Below are 16,009 nucleotides of genomic sequence, written 5' to 3' on the forward strand. Positions count from 1 at the left end.
AGGTACTACTACTAGTAGTTAGTTAGTTAACTAGTAGGTACTTCACTTCTTACTAAGTACTACTATGTCTGCCCATCTGACTTCCAGATCAGGAAGGTGGAGGTGGGGCAGATCCGTCCCCGACTTCCCCGACTCCCACCCATCGACATTCCATCTACTCACATCTCACATCTCACTCAAGACTTTGATCCCTCCTACAGATGTCAGTCGATACTGGATGCTATACGGTCAAACTTGACTAGATCAGATGGATGAACGCGTGGATAGACGCGATGGACTAACTGCTGTTTATTTCGCGCCGACAACGCGTGCTTCATATCTCGGGGTGCAACCCGACTCAGTCTTTTAAGCTAAGACCGTGTCGACTGACGATGGGCTTACACGGCTAGCTGACGATGACTCTCACCAAGCATCTACGGCATCAACTGATTTCTGGCTGATCGCGTGAAACAGTCGTCAATCGCACGATCAAAGGCAGCCTCTCCCAAATACTAAACGACAGCTGATCGGTCCACGCCAGCGACTGCGGATCCAGGCTGACGTCGAAATTCCACAGGAACTTGGCCAGGATGGTTCGCGCTTGAGCATAAGCTAGTCTAACAGTGACACCCGCCGATTAGCGGCACGGATTCTAGCAGCAGGATGTATCAAGGAGCGGCAGCTCACCTTTGACCAATGCAGTTCCGAGACCCATAGGAGAAGGGCTGCAACGCCTCCCGACGGTCGGCGGCAAACTTGGTGTTCCATCCCGGATCTTCCTCGTCCAGCCAGCGCTCCGGGAGGAACGAGTCTGGTTCGGCGAAGTTGGTTCTTGATCGATAGGTTGAGTAATGGGCGACGGAGACGGAGACCTAAAGAGGAACAGAATGAATGGATGGCCTCCTCGGGTGTGCGCCTTGACTTACTCCTTCCGGGACATGTTCGCCGTTGAGCACGGCGCCGCCTGTGGGCACCAGTCGTGGGAAAATGGCGGGCACTGGGGGATAGACGCGCAGTGTTTCTTCGATCACCGCGCAAAGATAGGGGAGCTTGGCAACCGACTGAAAGGTGATCTGATCGGCGCATTCGAAGCCCCCGCGGATCTCCTCTGTGAGTCGTCGATAGGCGGCGGGGTTCTGGAATAAGTGAAAGATACAGCCAGAGAGCAACGTGGACGTGGTTTGGCTCCCTGCGATAATCAGAATACCTGCATTTGCTTCAATCTCGCTATGGCTCATTCCGCGCTCGTCGTTGTGCCGCAGGATATAAGTCAGGAAGTCTTTCCTATCCGTCTGGGTGGCCAGACGACGCTGGAGCTTCTCATTGCTCATGTGCCAATGGTCTCTTCGCATTTGGACAAGTCGTCGAGGTAGCAGAAGCTTAACGAGTGGAGTGAGGACGGGATACACCAGCAGACTCCGCTCAAACTCGGCCGATTTCATACTGGGATAGACGATAGATACCCATGGGTGGTACTGCTTGGACTTCACACAGTCAAATGACTCCCCGAATGCCAGGTCTCCGGTAATGTCGAAGGTGACGAACTCGAACCATTGGGCCATGTCCACGGTCTGCCGGGACGCAGATACCTCGGCCCGCAAAGTCTCCATAAGTAGGTCCACATGAGCATGAATGAGAGCCTCCTGCTCGCGCAGTGCTTTGTCTGCGAAGGAGTTCACGAGCAGGCGCCGGATGCGCGAGTGATCGGCGTCGTTTGCCCCGACGATGGTCGGTCCGCTGGGAGTTGGCACATAGAAGCTGGGGTCCTTGGGGAACCTTCTCTGGGTGCCATATATCTCTCGCCACACCTGAGGGCTTCGGTAGGTAAGAGAGTTGGGCCCTATACGGATTACCTCGCCATAGCGGTCGTGAAAGTCTTTGATTTTGAATTGGAGAGTTCCTGCCCATGTCCAATACAGGTAAGGAAGATCGGACAGGGCGGCTATCCATGGCCCAGGATATCGCCGGAGTGGATGAAAGGCTAAGCGGTAGGCCCCTACCGCTAGTGAGACTACCAGAGTCTACTTTTATGAGTATGAACGGGCATAAATAGCGAGGTGACTGAGCTTACCAGCACGACGATGAGAGCGCATAGAATAGGGAGACGGGTTTCCCACACTCCCAAAGAATGGTCCAAGGAAAGCATGGTTTGCAGTGACAATGATAATATTGCGGAGGGTATCTTCCTCTTGCTGTGCGTTATCCCACTTTATAAGCCAACGGTAGGTGACAAGGAGATACAATCAAGGATTATGGCGGCACAGTGCGAAAGAGCTCGTTACTCAGAGGGAGAATCCAGAGTGACTTACCAAGATTTTCTGGATTCAGGTAAACGCCCGATTATGCATGCAGATATCTGTACTCTGGGGCTTGACCTCGAGTTTGAACTGGCCCCTCTTCCGCCACGTAACCGGGTGGATGAATGCGATGCCCCCGCTGCAGACTACGACCTGAAGCTAGTCAAATCACTGCTCTTTGCCACCGTTATGGCGTGTCTTAAGACGAGCAGACGCAGCTGCCTGCATGATACTATGCAGAATCCAGTGGGTCCAAGTGAATTTCACACTCTCTTGTTTCTTCGGTGGCACTACAGGGATATGACCTCCATTGAATGGTGCTAATGCAGTCAGGTAGCATCTTGGACGCGTACCAAGGTACTGATTGATTGATTGAATGATTGATCATTGCATTGTACCTGATTTCAGCACTCTCGCGGGACTCTTCCGGGTAGCCGACGGCCGAATAGCCATAACTGTGGAGATTTTAACAGGGTACCTCTTCAGCTATTGCTGTTGTACTTACGGGAATATTCGGGTTTACTGTCTACGAAAGGACACGTAATCGTCACTATTCCATTCGTCTGTTTGCTAACGCATAGCACGGCATCGGCATCTAGATCTCAACCTTGGGAGGAAACCCATTGAATCGAACAATCGTGCCGTTGCCATTCGCAGGGAAACCGTTGCCATTCGCAGGGAAACCGTTGCCATTCGCAGGGAAACCGTTGCCATTAGCAGGGAAACCGTTGCCATTAGCAGGGATCCCATTGCCATTGGCCTTGGATTTGAGATGCACCATGGGAGGATGATACAGGCGGCAATGTCTTTCCACCCCTTTCAAGATAGCCCTTGCCACAGGCTCCACGTCCTTAGGATCCACCCCGACGGAGACGCGGAGATACGGATCCACATTCTTGATGAAGGCGAGTGATTCATAGATGCGGGTGATCGAGAAGCCTAGCCCGGCGCCCTTGGTCATTGCAACCCCCTCCTCCTCGGCAGCCCGCAGAATCAGGTCCGAGCAGGCCTCCAGACTGGGTCTCTTGTTCATCCCCTCGCCGTAGAACCGAATGGTAACCACGTTGCCTCCATGCCGCCAGCCCATCCGCCGCCAATGGGTCGGGAACATGAACTCGGCCACCCCGATGTTCCGCTTCTCCAGGATCAGATACAGCTTCTCTGCATTGGTGGTGATCCAGCTCATACGGGACTGGTGCACCGTACTGTCGATAGGGGGGAGGACTGTGACCATGCGGGAGTAGAGCACGCTGCCCGTATTCTGTCGAATGAGCGACATGGTGGAATCCAAGGCCTCCGGATATACAGTGAAGCCGCACATAATCACATCCATGCCCATCTGGATGTACTTGTGGGCGCTTTCATAATAGAGAACTTGCGGGGCGTGAGGGCCGTGAAACCAGTTGTACACCTCCATGCCGCCGGAAACGAGGGTTCCGTCGATGATGACATGACGATCTGACCAACCGTCTCGGGAGGAGACCATCTGCGCGAATTTGCGGAGATCGGTGGTCTCCAATCCAACCGTGTTCACCATCGGATCCACATACACTACCTTGGCGTTGTGCCTTTCTGCGGTAGCGATGATATCCTCGGCCTCGAATGTCTCGGAGTTCACGACTTGCACGTGAGACAGTGGCCGGAGGTGCTGAAACGACTCGAAGTAGATATAGGGCGACACCACGATCGTGTCGCCCGCTTTGACTACCTCTTGCAGCACGTACTGCTGCAAAACTGAAAAGGCGGACATTCCGCTGGACGTGAGAGCCAGCTTGACCGGTTGCTGGTTGCCCAGTTGCAGCGCGTCCAGCAGTCTCTTCTCAAAGTCTCGTACGTCCGGTGACCCAAAGCGGTCATAGTTGATGCCAGTGGACTGGTAGTAAGATGGATCAAACCACCAGAAGACCTTGGACTGGTCGTAGGAAGGGGTGGCCCTCTCGAAGAGCGACCCAACAAAAGACTGCAGCTGGATCAAGGCTCTGTACCGCTCCTCAATCTGCCAGACAGTTAAGGAGAACGAAGAGGCCGGCGTATTGGCGGATGCCGACTGGCCTTCAGTTTTGGTAATGGCCAGCTGCATCTCGAACTCGGTTGTCAACTTGAGCAGGCGTGTATAGGCCTCGAGGAAGATCGAAGTGCACCATTCATCGGCTCGAATATCTTTTTTTTCTCCGACCCGCGAACGCTCGTCGAACCTCTGCTTGATGGTCTCCGAGGTCTGTTTGAGCCGAGAAAGCAGTAGAGACCATGCATCCACGATGGATAGCAAGGGGGTTTCTCGGCCTTTCGGATCCGCGGTTCGGAAAGATCCTGGCCAGTGGCTGACTGCGGTCATGTCAGGGCGCATGGTGCAAGAACAAGTTTAACAGAAAATGTAAGTAGAAATGCGTTCCTTAATCCGTTCAAAGACTTATCGAACAGGCGTACTATTAATACTGTTCTCAATATCCGGACGTAATCGGGACATTGAAGGAACAATTACCTCGCTGCGGTCTGTGGGTCGCCATTGAACGGCCCGGTCCGCGCCCCCCGACACTAATTTCACTTTCCAGTCTCTCGAGATGAGGGGTGCATGCAGCACGTTGTGACAACACATACCTCCCTAGTGGCAAAAGTCTCGATAGTCTGCATCGGATCCTGGTTCTCTCTCGAGTCCAGATCTTTACGAAGATGTCGAGCCTGAGAAGAGACCCACCTTCCGACGGTGTCCGGCGCATCACTGCAGATAGCTGCGCAGCTCATCCCTGTCCCTTCAGTTATTGTCTCAGTTTTATCTCCTCACCAGCACTGGTGATGTATCGATTTCCTCGTAGGGACTGCTTGTTCCGCGCCAATTATGCAGTGGCCTACTCGGAACAAGGTCGCGGCAGCTCTCTGCGTGAAGAATTGGCTGAATGTTTCGGCCGAAGCTATCTCAGAGCATGGTATAGAGAGTGCTGCATATGCCTCGCCTTTACTACCCTGATAAAGTCGTGAACAAGGATGTGAAGCGATGCAACACTACAGGGGGTTTATCTCCGACGAGCAAACCAATCGAAGTGTTCCCTCCTACCACTGGTAGGCCACTTGGTTCTGGGTGCTTCGAATCTACTCTACCTACTCTCAGAACCAGGATCCGCGAAGAGGGGAAATTGTGGGGTTGGGCCTCGCCTTCTTCGCCTCGCGATTTTGGCGAGCAGATGAGGTGGCAACACGCATACTAATTTATTGTACTTTCGATAATTTCTCCAACAGGACGCCACTGCCGCCATTCTTGCGTATGGCCTGATGCTGGAAGGTATGACAGAGGGCTTCTTTCAAGCGTTGAGGATTCTCATGCAAGGCAAGCTCGATGCTACTTATACAAGCGGATCCTGGGCTTGGAGGAATGGTCATTTGTGATCAGAGTTTCTCTTGACTCTATCGTGTGAATTCATCTTTACCCAACGTCCAGCGAACCCCCTTCCTATCCACAATGGGCATCTCCAGTAAGGACTTGAAAAAGTCTATCTATCCTTCTGCCCACACCCTGAACGTGCTTGATCGGCGATATGACGTGCAATTCTACGAGGCCATAACAAAGATCATGGCGCTACGACAGACGTACCTTCGGGACCACTACATCTTTGTCCGCGGGGAGGATATGGTTCCCATTTTAAGGGGGTTGGGAGCGCGAGAGGAGGATTTTGAATTTCTCAAGTTTATCAGTGATCAGACTGGTGATGATCCGACGGTGGACTACCGCACCCTGACATACGGGAGGTACTGCATTGACTTCGAGACGCGAAGCATTCGGCGATTAGAAAGACAGCCTTTTACCCTCACCGTTCAGGAAGATTATAAACGCCACGACTCCGGCATCCCCAGGGATTTCGACGAGGCCCCAGCCGACATGCAAGGCAACACCGTCGTGCAAGCTCTGATGCTTTTCAAGGCGTTGGTCTTTCAGAACGTGCCTGTGGTCCCGCGAGACATGCTGGACTACGCCAGCCACAGCTGGATCTGCATGATGTTCAACGTGCGAACATTCACTGAAGAGAAACTGGGCATCCTTGGCGAGCCGGCCCTGGAGGGCGTCCATTCTGACGGCGCCGACCACACCATGACAGTCCTTATAGGGAGCAACAATGTCAGGTCCGATAGTGCGGTGACCTACATGCACGAGAACCGAGAAACCACGGGAATCCCCGTCTGGGAGACCAACCCAACCTTGATCAAGGCACGCGTGCAGCATCGAGACTTCTTGGATACCCTGGTCTTTGTGGACCACGACTACAAGCACAGTCTGACGCCCATCTACCAGATCGATCGATCGCAGCGCGCTACTCGCGATATGTTGGTGGTGCACACGCGTCGGCCGAAGGTGAAGGGGCACATTTCCGGATACAGTGACACCATGACGCTTCATCAGACGGCTTCCATACACATTCCTATGTGGCTACCTTGATTGTGGCTTCGATATCGTCTCTGGTATGGGTTGGTTGAGGGTTGTCTGCTGGTCTAACCTTTAGTCAGTAGATGAATACACCCGATTGCGCAGGCTGGTTAAGACATGTCCCACTTATCGCTGTCCGTACGAAGCAATCATTAGCTTATTAGTAGAGTCGCTATGCATCTGGCGGGGGTTTGAAATGCACCTCTCCTCAAAAGAGGGGTACCTGGTCAGGGAGCTTGCTAGTCTGTTTGATAGGACCGCTGACGTAGCTCAAAAACAATGTTCATTTAGTTAGTGTGCAGGGATCGAGCCTGGACTTGTGATGTCAGCTGACAGACAAAAAAAAAAAAAACTACGATGTCTATATCTCCTGCAGTTATTGTCGGGGGTTTAGCAGCAATCAAGCTCCAAATTTTGGGAATACTGCAGACATTTACTCCGTAGCGTTCTGCGGTCTGCCCTGATTTATCGAACTGGTGGTATACCCTAGGAGAAGTACTCCACACCCATCCGTATTCTCAATCCGCAACCAGGGAAAGCAAATCAAATCTTCGATACAGTATGACCACACTCCACAGAAGCTAACTCCGAGGCCTAGTAGGTCCGTCGCTCCTTCCCCCCCTGCACGCTGGGTCGTTCCTTCCATTCCTGCCTGCTGGATCGCTCCTTCCGTTCTTGCATGCAGGGTCGTTCCTTCCTTTCAGGGTTGTATCGCACCTTCCCTTCTGGGGTTGCTGGGTCGTGCCTTCCATTTCAGGATTGCAGGGGGTTGCTGGGTCGTGCCTTCCATTTCAGGATTGCAGGGTCGCTCCTTCCCTCTGTGAAGTTTTTGGTCTCTCCTTCTCTTTTAGGGCTGCAGGGCCGTTCCTTCCTTTCTGGGACTACAAGATTATTCTTTCCTTTCTGAGGATACTAGATCGTGACTTCCCTTTGGGGCTCATAGATCATTACTTCCTGTTTAGGACTGCTGGGTCATGTCTTCCCTTTTCGGGTTGTAGGATCGTTCCTTCCTCCAGTGGCTGTTGGGCAGTCCTTTCCCTTTCAGGGTCGTGCCTTCCTTCGGACGTAAGCCCACCCCCCAAGCACCCACTCATCCGTGGATCTACACAACCGAAATCCAATACCTCCCTTCCTCAATCTTCATATCCAGGTCCTCATACTCCATCCACCCCTCCTTGCTCACATCCCCAAACGCAGCCCAGTCTTCCATCCCCAGTGCCCCCGAGAACACAGTCATCCCGCCCACCCGTCTGAATTGACCTCTGGTTTCCCCCGTCGGCTCTAGGAGGAGTAAAGACATCGCCCAGCCGGGGGACGGGGACTGAGACTGTGTTTTGGTCACGTATAGTGGCACACAGTGGAGTTTGTGGGTGGAGGGGGTGCAGTCGAGGGTGAGGAAGATGCGTCCGGGGTTGACATGCCATGTGTTGTTGAAAAGGAAACGGAATTCGCCTTCATCCTCATGGACTTCGATTGTCGCGAGCAGACATTCGAGTCTGAGATTGCCACCTGTGACAGGGCCGAAGGGGTCGTTAGTCGCAGTCTCAATCTCACATGTCAGAATCTCCACCAGTGGCTCTAGATCTTCCTCCTGCTCCTCTCGACCCACATTCTCAACACCATAATCGCGATAGCCCAGGCTAACCCGACCATCCAAACTCGCCCAAGACCACGACGGCGCGCGATACGGACTCGGTCTCATCCCTGCATCACCCCAGCCCCTAGCCCCAGCACTAGCTCTCCGCCACCCCAGATCCGTAACCAGCGTCTTCCTCCACAGCCCCGCACAATAATTGTCGTCCAGCGCATGCTCCATAATTCTCGCAACCCCAGATATCGCAACGAGCTTGTCAGTCGAGAAGGTCAGCTCGCTTTCCGTGTATTGAGCCACGATACTCGTCCAGAGCTTACGGGATGTTGCACGGCGAGAATCTCCTCCTCCCATCATGTGAGGGCTTTGGGAGAGAGCCAGCGCGTCCCAGATGGTGGATCTGGTCATCCATCGCGGACTGTTATTGGGTGGAATGCCGTGGGGGAAGATCTCGCAGGCACTGAGCTCGCCGCATTCCCAGAATAACTGGGATCCGCAGAGATGGAGAAGCCGTGGGGCAAGAAGGAGCTCTTGGACGACCCAAGCTCGGGTCATGAGGGGCATGGCTGTGAAGGTGTCGGACCAGAAGTCGTTATGGTAGAGGCGGTAGGGAGTGGTAAGGGGGCCATGTTCGTTGCCATTGTTATTCCAGGGTGGTCGCACAATGCAGGGCTGCAGAGAGGATAATGTGTTGTTGTCTCGTGGAGGAAAACAACTCATGTCACTATGGGCAGCCACGCTGGCAGCAAGATTGATCACCGCTCCACCGTAGATGTAGCTCATGCGCGGCGCTTCATGGAGCCAGTCCTCGTGCGAGTCCTGTAATATGCAGAGGGAATCGACCCAAAGGAGCGAGAGGCCGAGCAGACGGGCGGTGGAGACCGCGTCCCGGGCGACGTGGTCGAGTTCGGAGATCTTGATGCCGTTTTGGAGTGTCGCGAGCGAGGCGGATGTCAGGCGGGAGGTGTGCGAGATTTTTGGACTTCCCCAGCAGTGGCTGAGGGTTGCGTATCGCAGTCCGTGCTGCGTTTCTGCATGTGGGTTTAGCCAGAGGCTGATTTGATTAGGGCCCGGGTGGTCGATTCGGATTAGGCGTGTGGGGGTACAGCCGGACAAAGGGGGCGTTCGGCATCGACTGTGCGTTTCCAGGCAGGTGTCGAACCACCTTTTCGCTGCCTGGAGGCTGTGGGACCAGTCGTTGGGCTCGGGGGTGGAGAGAGTGCTGGGGTCAGGGCAAGGGTCGGTTTCTGGAAGGGTTAATGCGGATGGCACTATACTATATGATACTATGGGGAAGAACGGACCTTTCATCTGTTGCAGGGAAAAGTTAAACCCCCGTCCCCCGTCAGTGACACCGTCCTTATCAACCATGAATTTCAACTCGGTGATATTCTGGCTAGTGGGCGACTCGCGGAAAATATAATACTGGGAGATTGGCTTCAGATCGGCCGCAGGCTCAATGCTGACCCCGTTCTGACACTCTTCTGGCTGTCGGGGCGGCTGGTCAGAAATCGCTTTCCACAACACGTGGCATATGTGGCAGATTTCAGCCGCGGCCATTTCCATCTCGAAGGCATGGAAATGGTGGTCTTGGGCTTCAGGGTTCCAGGGTTTGGAGAAGATCTCGCGGCAGAGTTGACATAACATGTTGGCTTTTATGGTCGACATTGGCTGGTCAGAACGTAATATTCCTATGAGACTGATCGATATGAATAAGTATACGAGAGTGGGGTGATGCAAGGAAAGAAAACAGAAATCTTGCCATCGACCCTGGAAACAAAGCAAGAAATGGCCCAGCCTTATGGCAGACTGCTGGGAGCCACCGATTCAGCCGCCATGCCATCCAGCGCTAAATACCAAATGCGTGGGGCCATAGAGCGTCTCTCACGCAATGTCTGGGTAGGGCTTGAGCGGCCCCTTGTGTAGGGTTCTGCAGGGATAAGAGGCCAGGCGGCTAGACGGACACTGTAGGCGCCGGGCTTTCGCGAATCAGGAATGCCAGAGCGATGCGGCGCGGGCAATGTATCCATCAAGTCGCAGGTACTACTAGGCTTCATCCCCTGTAATGCAAGGCTGCGAGAGCGCATGTTGCGGATTTTCATCGCCAATCTGCTGCTTTGTTGATTTATGTATCTATTGCCAACATGTTTTTTGCTTTTGGTAGCTCTTGTACGGCAGGTCGGCGGGCATTGCGCCTGTCCAGGTTAATCGTCATTATAATGGTCCCGTCACAACCGCCAATCGACAGGTACTCAGACAATATAATGAGCTCATACTCTATTCGACATTGAGCCCTTCCACCTCCGCTCCTGCGCCGGATTCCGGATACAACTGCTTCCGACGAGCCTTGGTGCCAGGAACCGTGTTAGAAGGCCACGAGGTGGGCATGTACTGCTCACATCTGACGGGTGAAGGATTAGTTGGAACTTGGAAGTCTCTACAGATGACTTGACTCCGCAGTCTAAGCAAATCATTCGCTGATTCGCTCCTTCGCATTAATCTCCTATGCGGGAACCGGCCGGCCCACATGGCGCATGGCGGGATCGGGGCTGGAGCTATCCGGGCGGGCCTGGTATAGTAAGTAACTGTAGCCTGGCTCGAGCACCCTGTCGCTTTTATATAAGTCGTGGGAGCTGTCTTGTCTTTGTCTATTAGTAACGATCGTTCCTCCATCTAGGAAAGAATGGCATCCTTAATTGGCCGAGTTTTCACGGCGTTCGGCCCCCCGACGGTCGAGAAAAAGAGCGATGCTCTCCGGTTCGGCATCTTGGGCGCCGCCAAGATCGGGTAAGTCTTCTGGAACAAGCCAGGGCCAGGTGCTAACTGAACAGGCCCCTCGCCCTGGTCACACCCGCCAAGTCCCATCCAGATGTCATCATCCAAGCCATCGCGGCGCGCGATCATGCACGGGCCGAAGAGTTCGCGAAGAAGCACGGCATCCCGGACATTCGGGGCTCGTATCAGGGTTGGTTATTGAAGCCCGTCTCCACCATCCCCGACCCGCAACCCTAACCAACTTTTGCCAACCTTCCCCAGAGATCCTCGACGATCCCAACATCGACGCCGTTCTCATCCCCCTCCCCAATAGCCTTCATTTCGAATGGGCCGTCCGCGCCGTCCGCGCCGGCAAACATGTCCTGCTCGAGAAACCCTCCACTTCCAACGCCATCGAAGCGAACATCCTCTTCAACCTGCCCGAACTATCACAGCCCAACGCCCCCGTCCTCCTCGAAGCCTTCCACCACCGCTTCCACCCCTCCGTGCACAAATTCCTCTCCTTCATCAACCCCGCTGACGTCGTGCACGTCCATACCGACTCTATGGTGCCGTGGCTCCTGACGGCAAAGGAAAACATCGAATTCAACTACTCCCTCTCCGGCGGCAGCATGATGAACCTGGGCACGTACAACTTCGGCCTCCTGCGCATGATCTTCAAGGACGACCCGGTGGAATGCGTAAGCTGCGAGACCAATGTCTTTGGCGACGGCAGGCACGACAAATGCGACTATGACTTCAAGGCGCAGTTCCGGTTTCCGAACGGTGGGATCGCGGAAGCGACGACTTCCCTGCGCGGTTCGATTTTCTGGAAACCCTCCGAGGCCCGCGTGACAACCCGCGAGGTCGTGGTTCCGGATGACTCCCTTCCTGGGACGCAGGAAAAGGTCCGGAGTCGACAAGTCACACTGCATGGATTCATGCATGCCTTCATCTGGCATCAGATTGACGTGCAGGATACGTTTGTGGTTCGGGAGAAGAAGAAGGACGGGTTGCCGGTGAAAAGGTGGGTGGAGAGTACGTCGCAGAAAGCGTATACGTATAAGGAGGCGGGCGGGCAGTTTGTGCATCTGCCTGGGGAGGATTGGTGGATGTCGTATCGGTATCAGCTGGAGGAGTTTGTGAATCGGGTCAGGGGCCGGCCGACGCAGTATTGGGTGGAGGGACAGGACTCGTGCAACCAGATGAAGATGATCGACCTGGCGTACGAGAAGAGTGGGTTGGGGCTGCGGTCGACGAGTGAGTTTCGATAGTGGAAGGTAGAACCTGGATTGCGCTCTATCTCTATTCTTTGGGTTCTGGTGTGTCAATTGCCATCCGCTTGATTCACTTAACTTCAGTTGGGATGGGCTGGAAGGGGATTTGTCCTTGAAGCTGTCCAGAGACCAAGATCATCTCGAAATAAAACAGGAATGATATAGAATGAGAAGATAAGGTGTTGAACTGACTTGAGGGTACTGATGTAGTGGGCAGTAGAAGGGAGGGAGAGAAGAGCAAATGAGAAAGCGGATACCTCGGAAATTGCAAAGTGAATAACTATCCTATGCAGCTACCTAGGAGACGGGTCTTTCCTTTTCTTCCCCTTCTCCTTCCCTGTTACAAACACAACGGAAAGGCCCTGACGCAGAACTTGGTAATTCGGTCCGAGTACGCAAAACCGACCCTACCCAGAATGATCTTGATATGATGATATTGTTGCATCCATCCAGGGTTAGGGTTCGGGGACTGGCACGGCTGCCGAGTATTGGCAGCCGCGTATTATTACGCTCCGATACGCGCAGCCCCGATCGCCCAGGCCCCGTCCGTCCCTTCTCAGTCCCTGATGACGAGGAACACTGTTGCTGATAAGTTGCTTCTCTCTCCACTTTGACGCTCTTTTCACGCCCGCCCTCTTCCTCCCCCCAGCCCTTTTCATTCTTTTCCCTCGTTGTCTTGGTCCCTTGGTCCTGCAGCAGCTCTTGCCCAACTCGGTCGGATGTTCGGACGCCCGAGCAAGATTCTGCTGCCTGCACACCTCCCTCCCTCCTCCTCCCCCTCCTCCTCCACCACCGCCGTATGTACCGAGGCTGTACGACGTTCTCGTGCGCGCTGTCCGATTCGGTCGAGGATGCAGACGTCCCAATGACTCCCGCATTGGCTGTGGAAAGATCCGCTGTACGTCTTGTCTTGGCTTGGCTTTCGCTAAGCTTTGAGACCCCTTTCTGGCATCACGACGCTCATTTTTTCCCTCGGCGTTTCGTTCCCGCGGCTAACTCGGTGTTACCAGTGCGACTTGTGCCATACTCGGAAGGTCGGTCCGAAGTCATCGTGCTTGACTTGGCCCATGCATGTTCTTTTGTCTCTCCTAGTTGGATGGCCTATCTAAACCCCAATCGCTGTTAGGTAAAATGCGATCGCTTGGATCCTTGTATGAACTGTGTCGATGCCCGGGCAGAATGCCGGCGTACGCGTCCCAGGCGCAGTATGCGGCCGAGGATTTCCCGGTCCGTCTGCCCTAACCCGATCCCCGAGGCTGCTGCGTGCGGTTGCGTTCGCTCCCTCCAACGACTCATCATCCGGTCGGTCTGACCGTCTGCAGAATCTCAGGGCTCTCGGACCGCATATCATCTCTCGAGCAGTTCATCTCCAACCCCCAGAACGCCGTCCCGCCCTCCGCACCCGCCTCCGTGATCAGCTCCAGCCACGGTCAAGACAGATCGAGGAGTACCAACCCCTCGGAGCACGGGCAGAATGTGTCTGGCCATGCTCAGGTCTCTGGGACTGGCAGCGTGAAGCGGAAATTCGAAGACGCAGAGGCCACGGTCGACCAATCTGCCGAACCACCCACCACCAGAGTGCCCCCGATGCATCGAGCGTTTGAGGCCCGGCAGTTCATCCAGGGGGAGCTCCAGCACAGCGACCACATCCCCCTGGATCGTCGTACCGTGTTCGAACAAGCCCTGTCGCTGGTCGACAGGATCTCTGCTTCCTCTTCCGAGCCGAGACCGGCGAGTGCGGACGAAAAGAACGCGGAGAATGAAGAGGTGCTGGAACCTCAGAAGTTCTCGTTGGAGGTATACTATATGATGGCAACGGGTCAGTGCTCACGATACGCTCCGCATCCAGGGCTAATGATGATTTAGACATGGCCCATCAGCACTCCCCTGGAAAGCACTTCCACTGGCCGGATCACATCTCGGTCCAAGGGTTGGAACACATGAGCCTGTCCATCGCGGAGGGACGACTGGATCGACAGACCTCGCTGCATTATCAGGTCTGCGTGTTCACGAAAGCCTTGTTTTACATGACCCGGGTGCCTAAACACCATCTTTCGGAGCGGTTGCGGATGCATCTCAAGCGATCCCAGCAGAGATACGCCTTGGCGGCGTCCCGGGCCTTGGATGAGATCAACTTCGTCGGCTCGAACTCTATATCCCTGGTTCAAGCACTGCTTTCTGGGGTATGTTTTATCCTTCTGTTTCTCAATGCCGCAGCCTTTTCCCCCACCAGCAAAAATACTAACCGACTAGGCCCTATTCCACCAAATGCAAGGCAACCCCATCAAAGGCTGGACATTAACCGCCATCGCCTCGCAAATCCTCGTATCCATGAACTACCACAACATCAAACCCAACACGACTGCCCAGAGTGATGAAGACCAGGATGCCCGACGCTGTGTCTTCTCGTGTTTTTTCCTCGACAAAGCGCTTAGCATGCTACTCCTCCGCCCCCCCTCCCTCCCACGACTCAAAGTCAGCCCCGCGTCCCTGGTTCCCCTCGAACACGGCGTCCCGCTCGGTCTGATCGTGAAAACGGTGGTCGAGCTCGCCCAAATCCAGGACCAGGCGATGGAGATCTACCACCATGGTCAGGGCCCGGAAGATGCAGGCGAACAGGCTGCGAAGCTGAGTTCGCTGGCAAGGGAAATGGTTTCGTTGCATGCAACTATTACCGAGGTGAGTAGCCTTCTCTCAACCAGCCAGCCCAGCTGATCACATCATCTTTTGTGTTTTCGCAAAATCAACTTGTTATAAAATCAATATTAACGAATCATTTTTTTTTAATTCTAAAAAAAAAAGAGACGCGTCAGTTCCAAACAAGGCCTCCAACTGGAATGGACCGCCGTCGAATTCCGCTTCCAGGCCGTCCTGACCACCCTCATCCACCTCAAATCGCAAGCCCTCGGCGGCGCCCAAGTCCGCGACGAATGTCTCTTTCACGCGCGAAATGCCCTGGGAGCGTTAGGCCGGCTGCAGAAGACCCTTAATGACGACCACGCGTTTGTAGGCGTCTATCCATTTTTTCTGTCGTGGTGAGTACTTCCCCTTGGACATAATCTGTTCCACAACCCTACCCTACACCCTACACCGCACTCCCCAGACCCCTGTTACTTCTATAACTTACACACCCCCACCCAACACTACCACTGACACGACATAAAACAACAGGACCGTCCTCTTCTACCCCATGACCCCATTCTACATCCTCTTCTGCAACGTAGTCTGCACCTCCAACCCGCATGACTTCCACCTGATGTCGGAAACAACCCAGGGCCTGTACCAATTCATCGAGTCGAACCCCGCCATCGCAAAGCTGCACCATCTGTTTACCACCTTCTTGACACTGTGTAGTCCGCTTGTTCAGAGTCAGAGTCAGAATTATAGTCATGGTCATGGTCATGGTCATGGTCAGGATAGTGAGGGGAAAGATGCCATTCGGCAGAATATCGTACATGGTGGCAGTGGCGGCGGCAGCAGCGAGATGGGGGTGTATACTGCAGACTCTGCGACAGAGGCGGAGATGTCATCGGAGACGATGTCGTGGTGGAATAGCACGCAGATGTGGGAGCTGTTTGGGACACAGCCGTCGTTTGAATGGGTGGATTCGGATTTGTTGGTTGGGGGGGTCGGGGACGGGGGGTGATACACACACACACACACACACACACATTGTATAGATCGGTGTTCTTTTTCG

At 54.2% G+C, this 16,009-nt stretch overlaps 6 protein-coding genes across 6 annotated transcripts; 3 read left to right on the top strand and 3 right to left on the bottom strand.

The window, feature by feature from the left end:
• Positions 1-155: 155 nt before the first annotated feature.
• On the bottom strand, positions 156-2,125 carry BO70DRAFT_427299 (cytochrome P450; the record flags this gene model as incomplete). The annotated part of the gene is made up of 4 exons (XM_025547874.1): positions 156-596; positions 667-851; positions 906-2,000; positions 2,051-2,125. The coding sequence occupies 4 exons, from the start codon at positions 2,123-2,125 to the stop codon at positions 422-424; spliced, it is 1,530 nt and encodes a 509-aa protein (XP_025402070.1). The 3' UTR covers positions 156-421.
• A 746-nt stretch (positions 2,126-2,871) lies between these two features.
• On the bottom strand, positions 2,872-4,611 carry BO70DRAFT_286230 (uncharacterized protein; the record flags this gene model as incomplete). Its single annotated transcript, XM_025539192.1, has 1 exon — positions 2,872-4,611. One exon carries the CDS (start codon positions 4,609-4,611, stop codon positions 2,872-2,874), a length of 1,740 nt encoding a protein of 579 aa, XP_025402071.1.
• Positions 4,612-5,491: 880 nt separating this feature from the next.
• On the top strand, positions 5,492-7,007 carry BO70DRAFT_184454 (2OG-Fe dioxygenase family protein). Its single transcript, XM_025538456.1, has one exon. It carries the CDS (start codon positions 5,731-5,733, stop codon positions 6,700-6,702), a length of 972 nt encoding a protein of 323 aa, XP_025402072.1. The 5' UTR covers positions 5,492-5,730; the 3' UTR covers positions 6,703-7,007.
• A 622-nt stretch (positions 7,008-7,629) lies between these two features.
• Positions 7,630-9,933, bottom strand: BO70DRAFT_359993 (HET domain-containing protein). The gene is made up of 2 exons (XM_025542674.1): positions 9,586-9,933; positions 7,630-9,528 (listed from the first exon to the last, which is right to left on the bottom strand). Exons 1-2 carry the CDS (start codon positions 9,650-9,652, stop codon positions 7,793-7,795), a joined length of 1,803 nt encoding a protein of 600 aa, XP_025402073.1. The 5' UTR covers positions 9,653-9,933; the 3' UTR covers positions 7,630-7,792.
• A 1,031-nt stretch (positions 9,934-10,964) lies between these two features.
• BO70DRAFT_385679 (Gfo/Idh/MocA family protein) lies at positions 10,965-12,322 on the top strand (the record flags this gene model as incomplete). The annotated part of the gene is made up of 3 exons (XM_025545753.1): positions 10,965-11,068; positions 11,113-11,246; positions 11,318-12,322. The coding sequence occupies 3 exons, from the start codon at positions 10,965-10,967 to the stop codon at positions 12,307-12,309; spliced, it is 1,230 nt and encodes a 409-aa protein (XP_025402074.1). The 3' UTR covers positions 12,310-12,322.
• An 855-nt stretch (positions 12,323-13,177) lies between these two features.
• BO70DRAFT_385681 (transcription factor domain-containing protein) lies at positions 13,178-15,958 on the top strand (the record flags this gene model as incomplete). The annotated part of the gene is made up of 9 exons (XM_025545754.1): positions 13,178-13,210; positions 13,323-13,346; positions 13,439-13,539; positions 13,635-14,131; positions 14,179-14,495; positions 14,566-14,991; positions 15,115-15,347; positions 15,484-15,704; positions 15,828-15,958. The coding sequence occupies 9 exons, from the start codon at positions 13,178-13,180 to the stop codon at positions 15,956-15,958; spliced, it is 1,983 nt and encodes a 660-aa protein (XP_025402075.1).
• Between the last annotated feature and the right edge of the window lie 51 nt (positions 15,959-16,009).

This window comes from Aspergillus heteromorphus, assembly GCF_003184545.1.
Source record: "Aspergillus heteromorphus CBS 117.55 chromosome Unknown BO70scaffold_5, whole genome shotgun sequence".
Classification (NCBI taxonomy): domain Eukaryota; kingdom Fungi; phylum Ascomycota; class Eurotiomycetes; order Eurotiales; family Aspergillaceae; genus Aspergillus; species Aspergillus heteromorphus.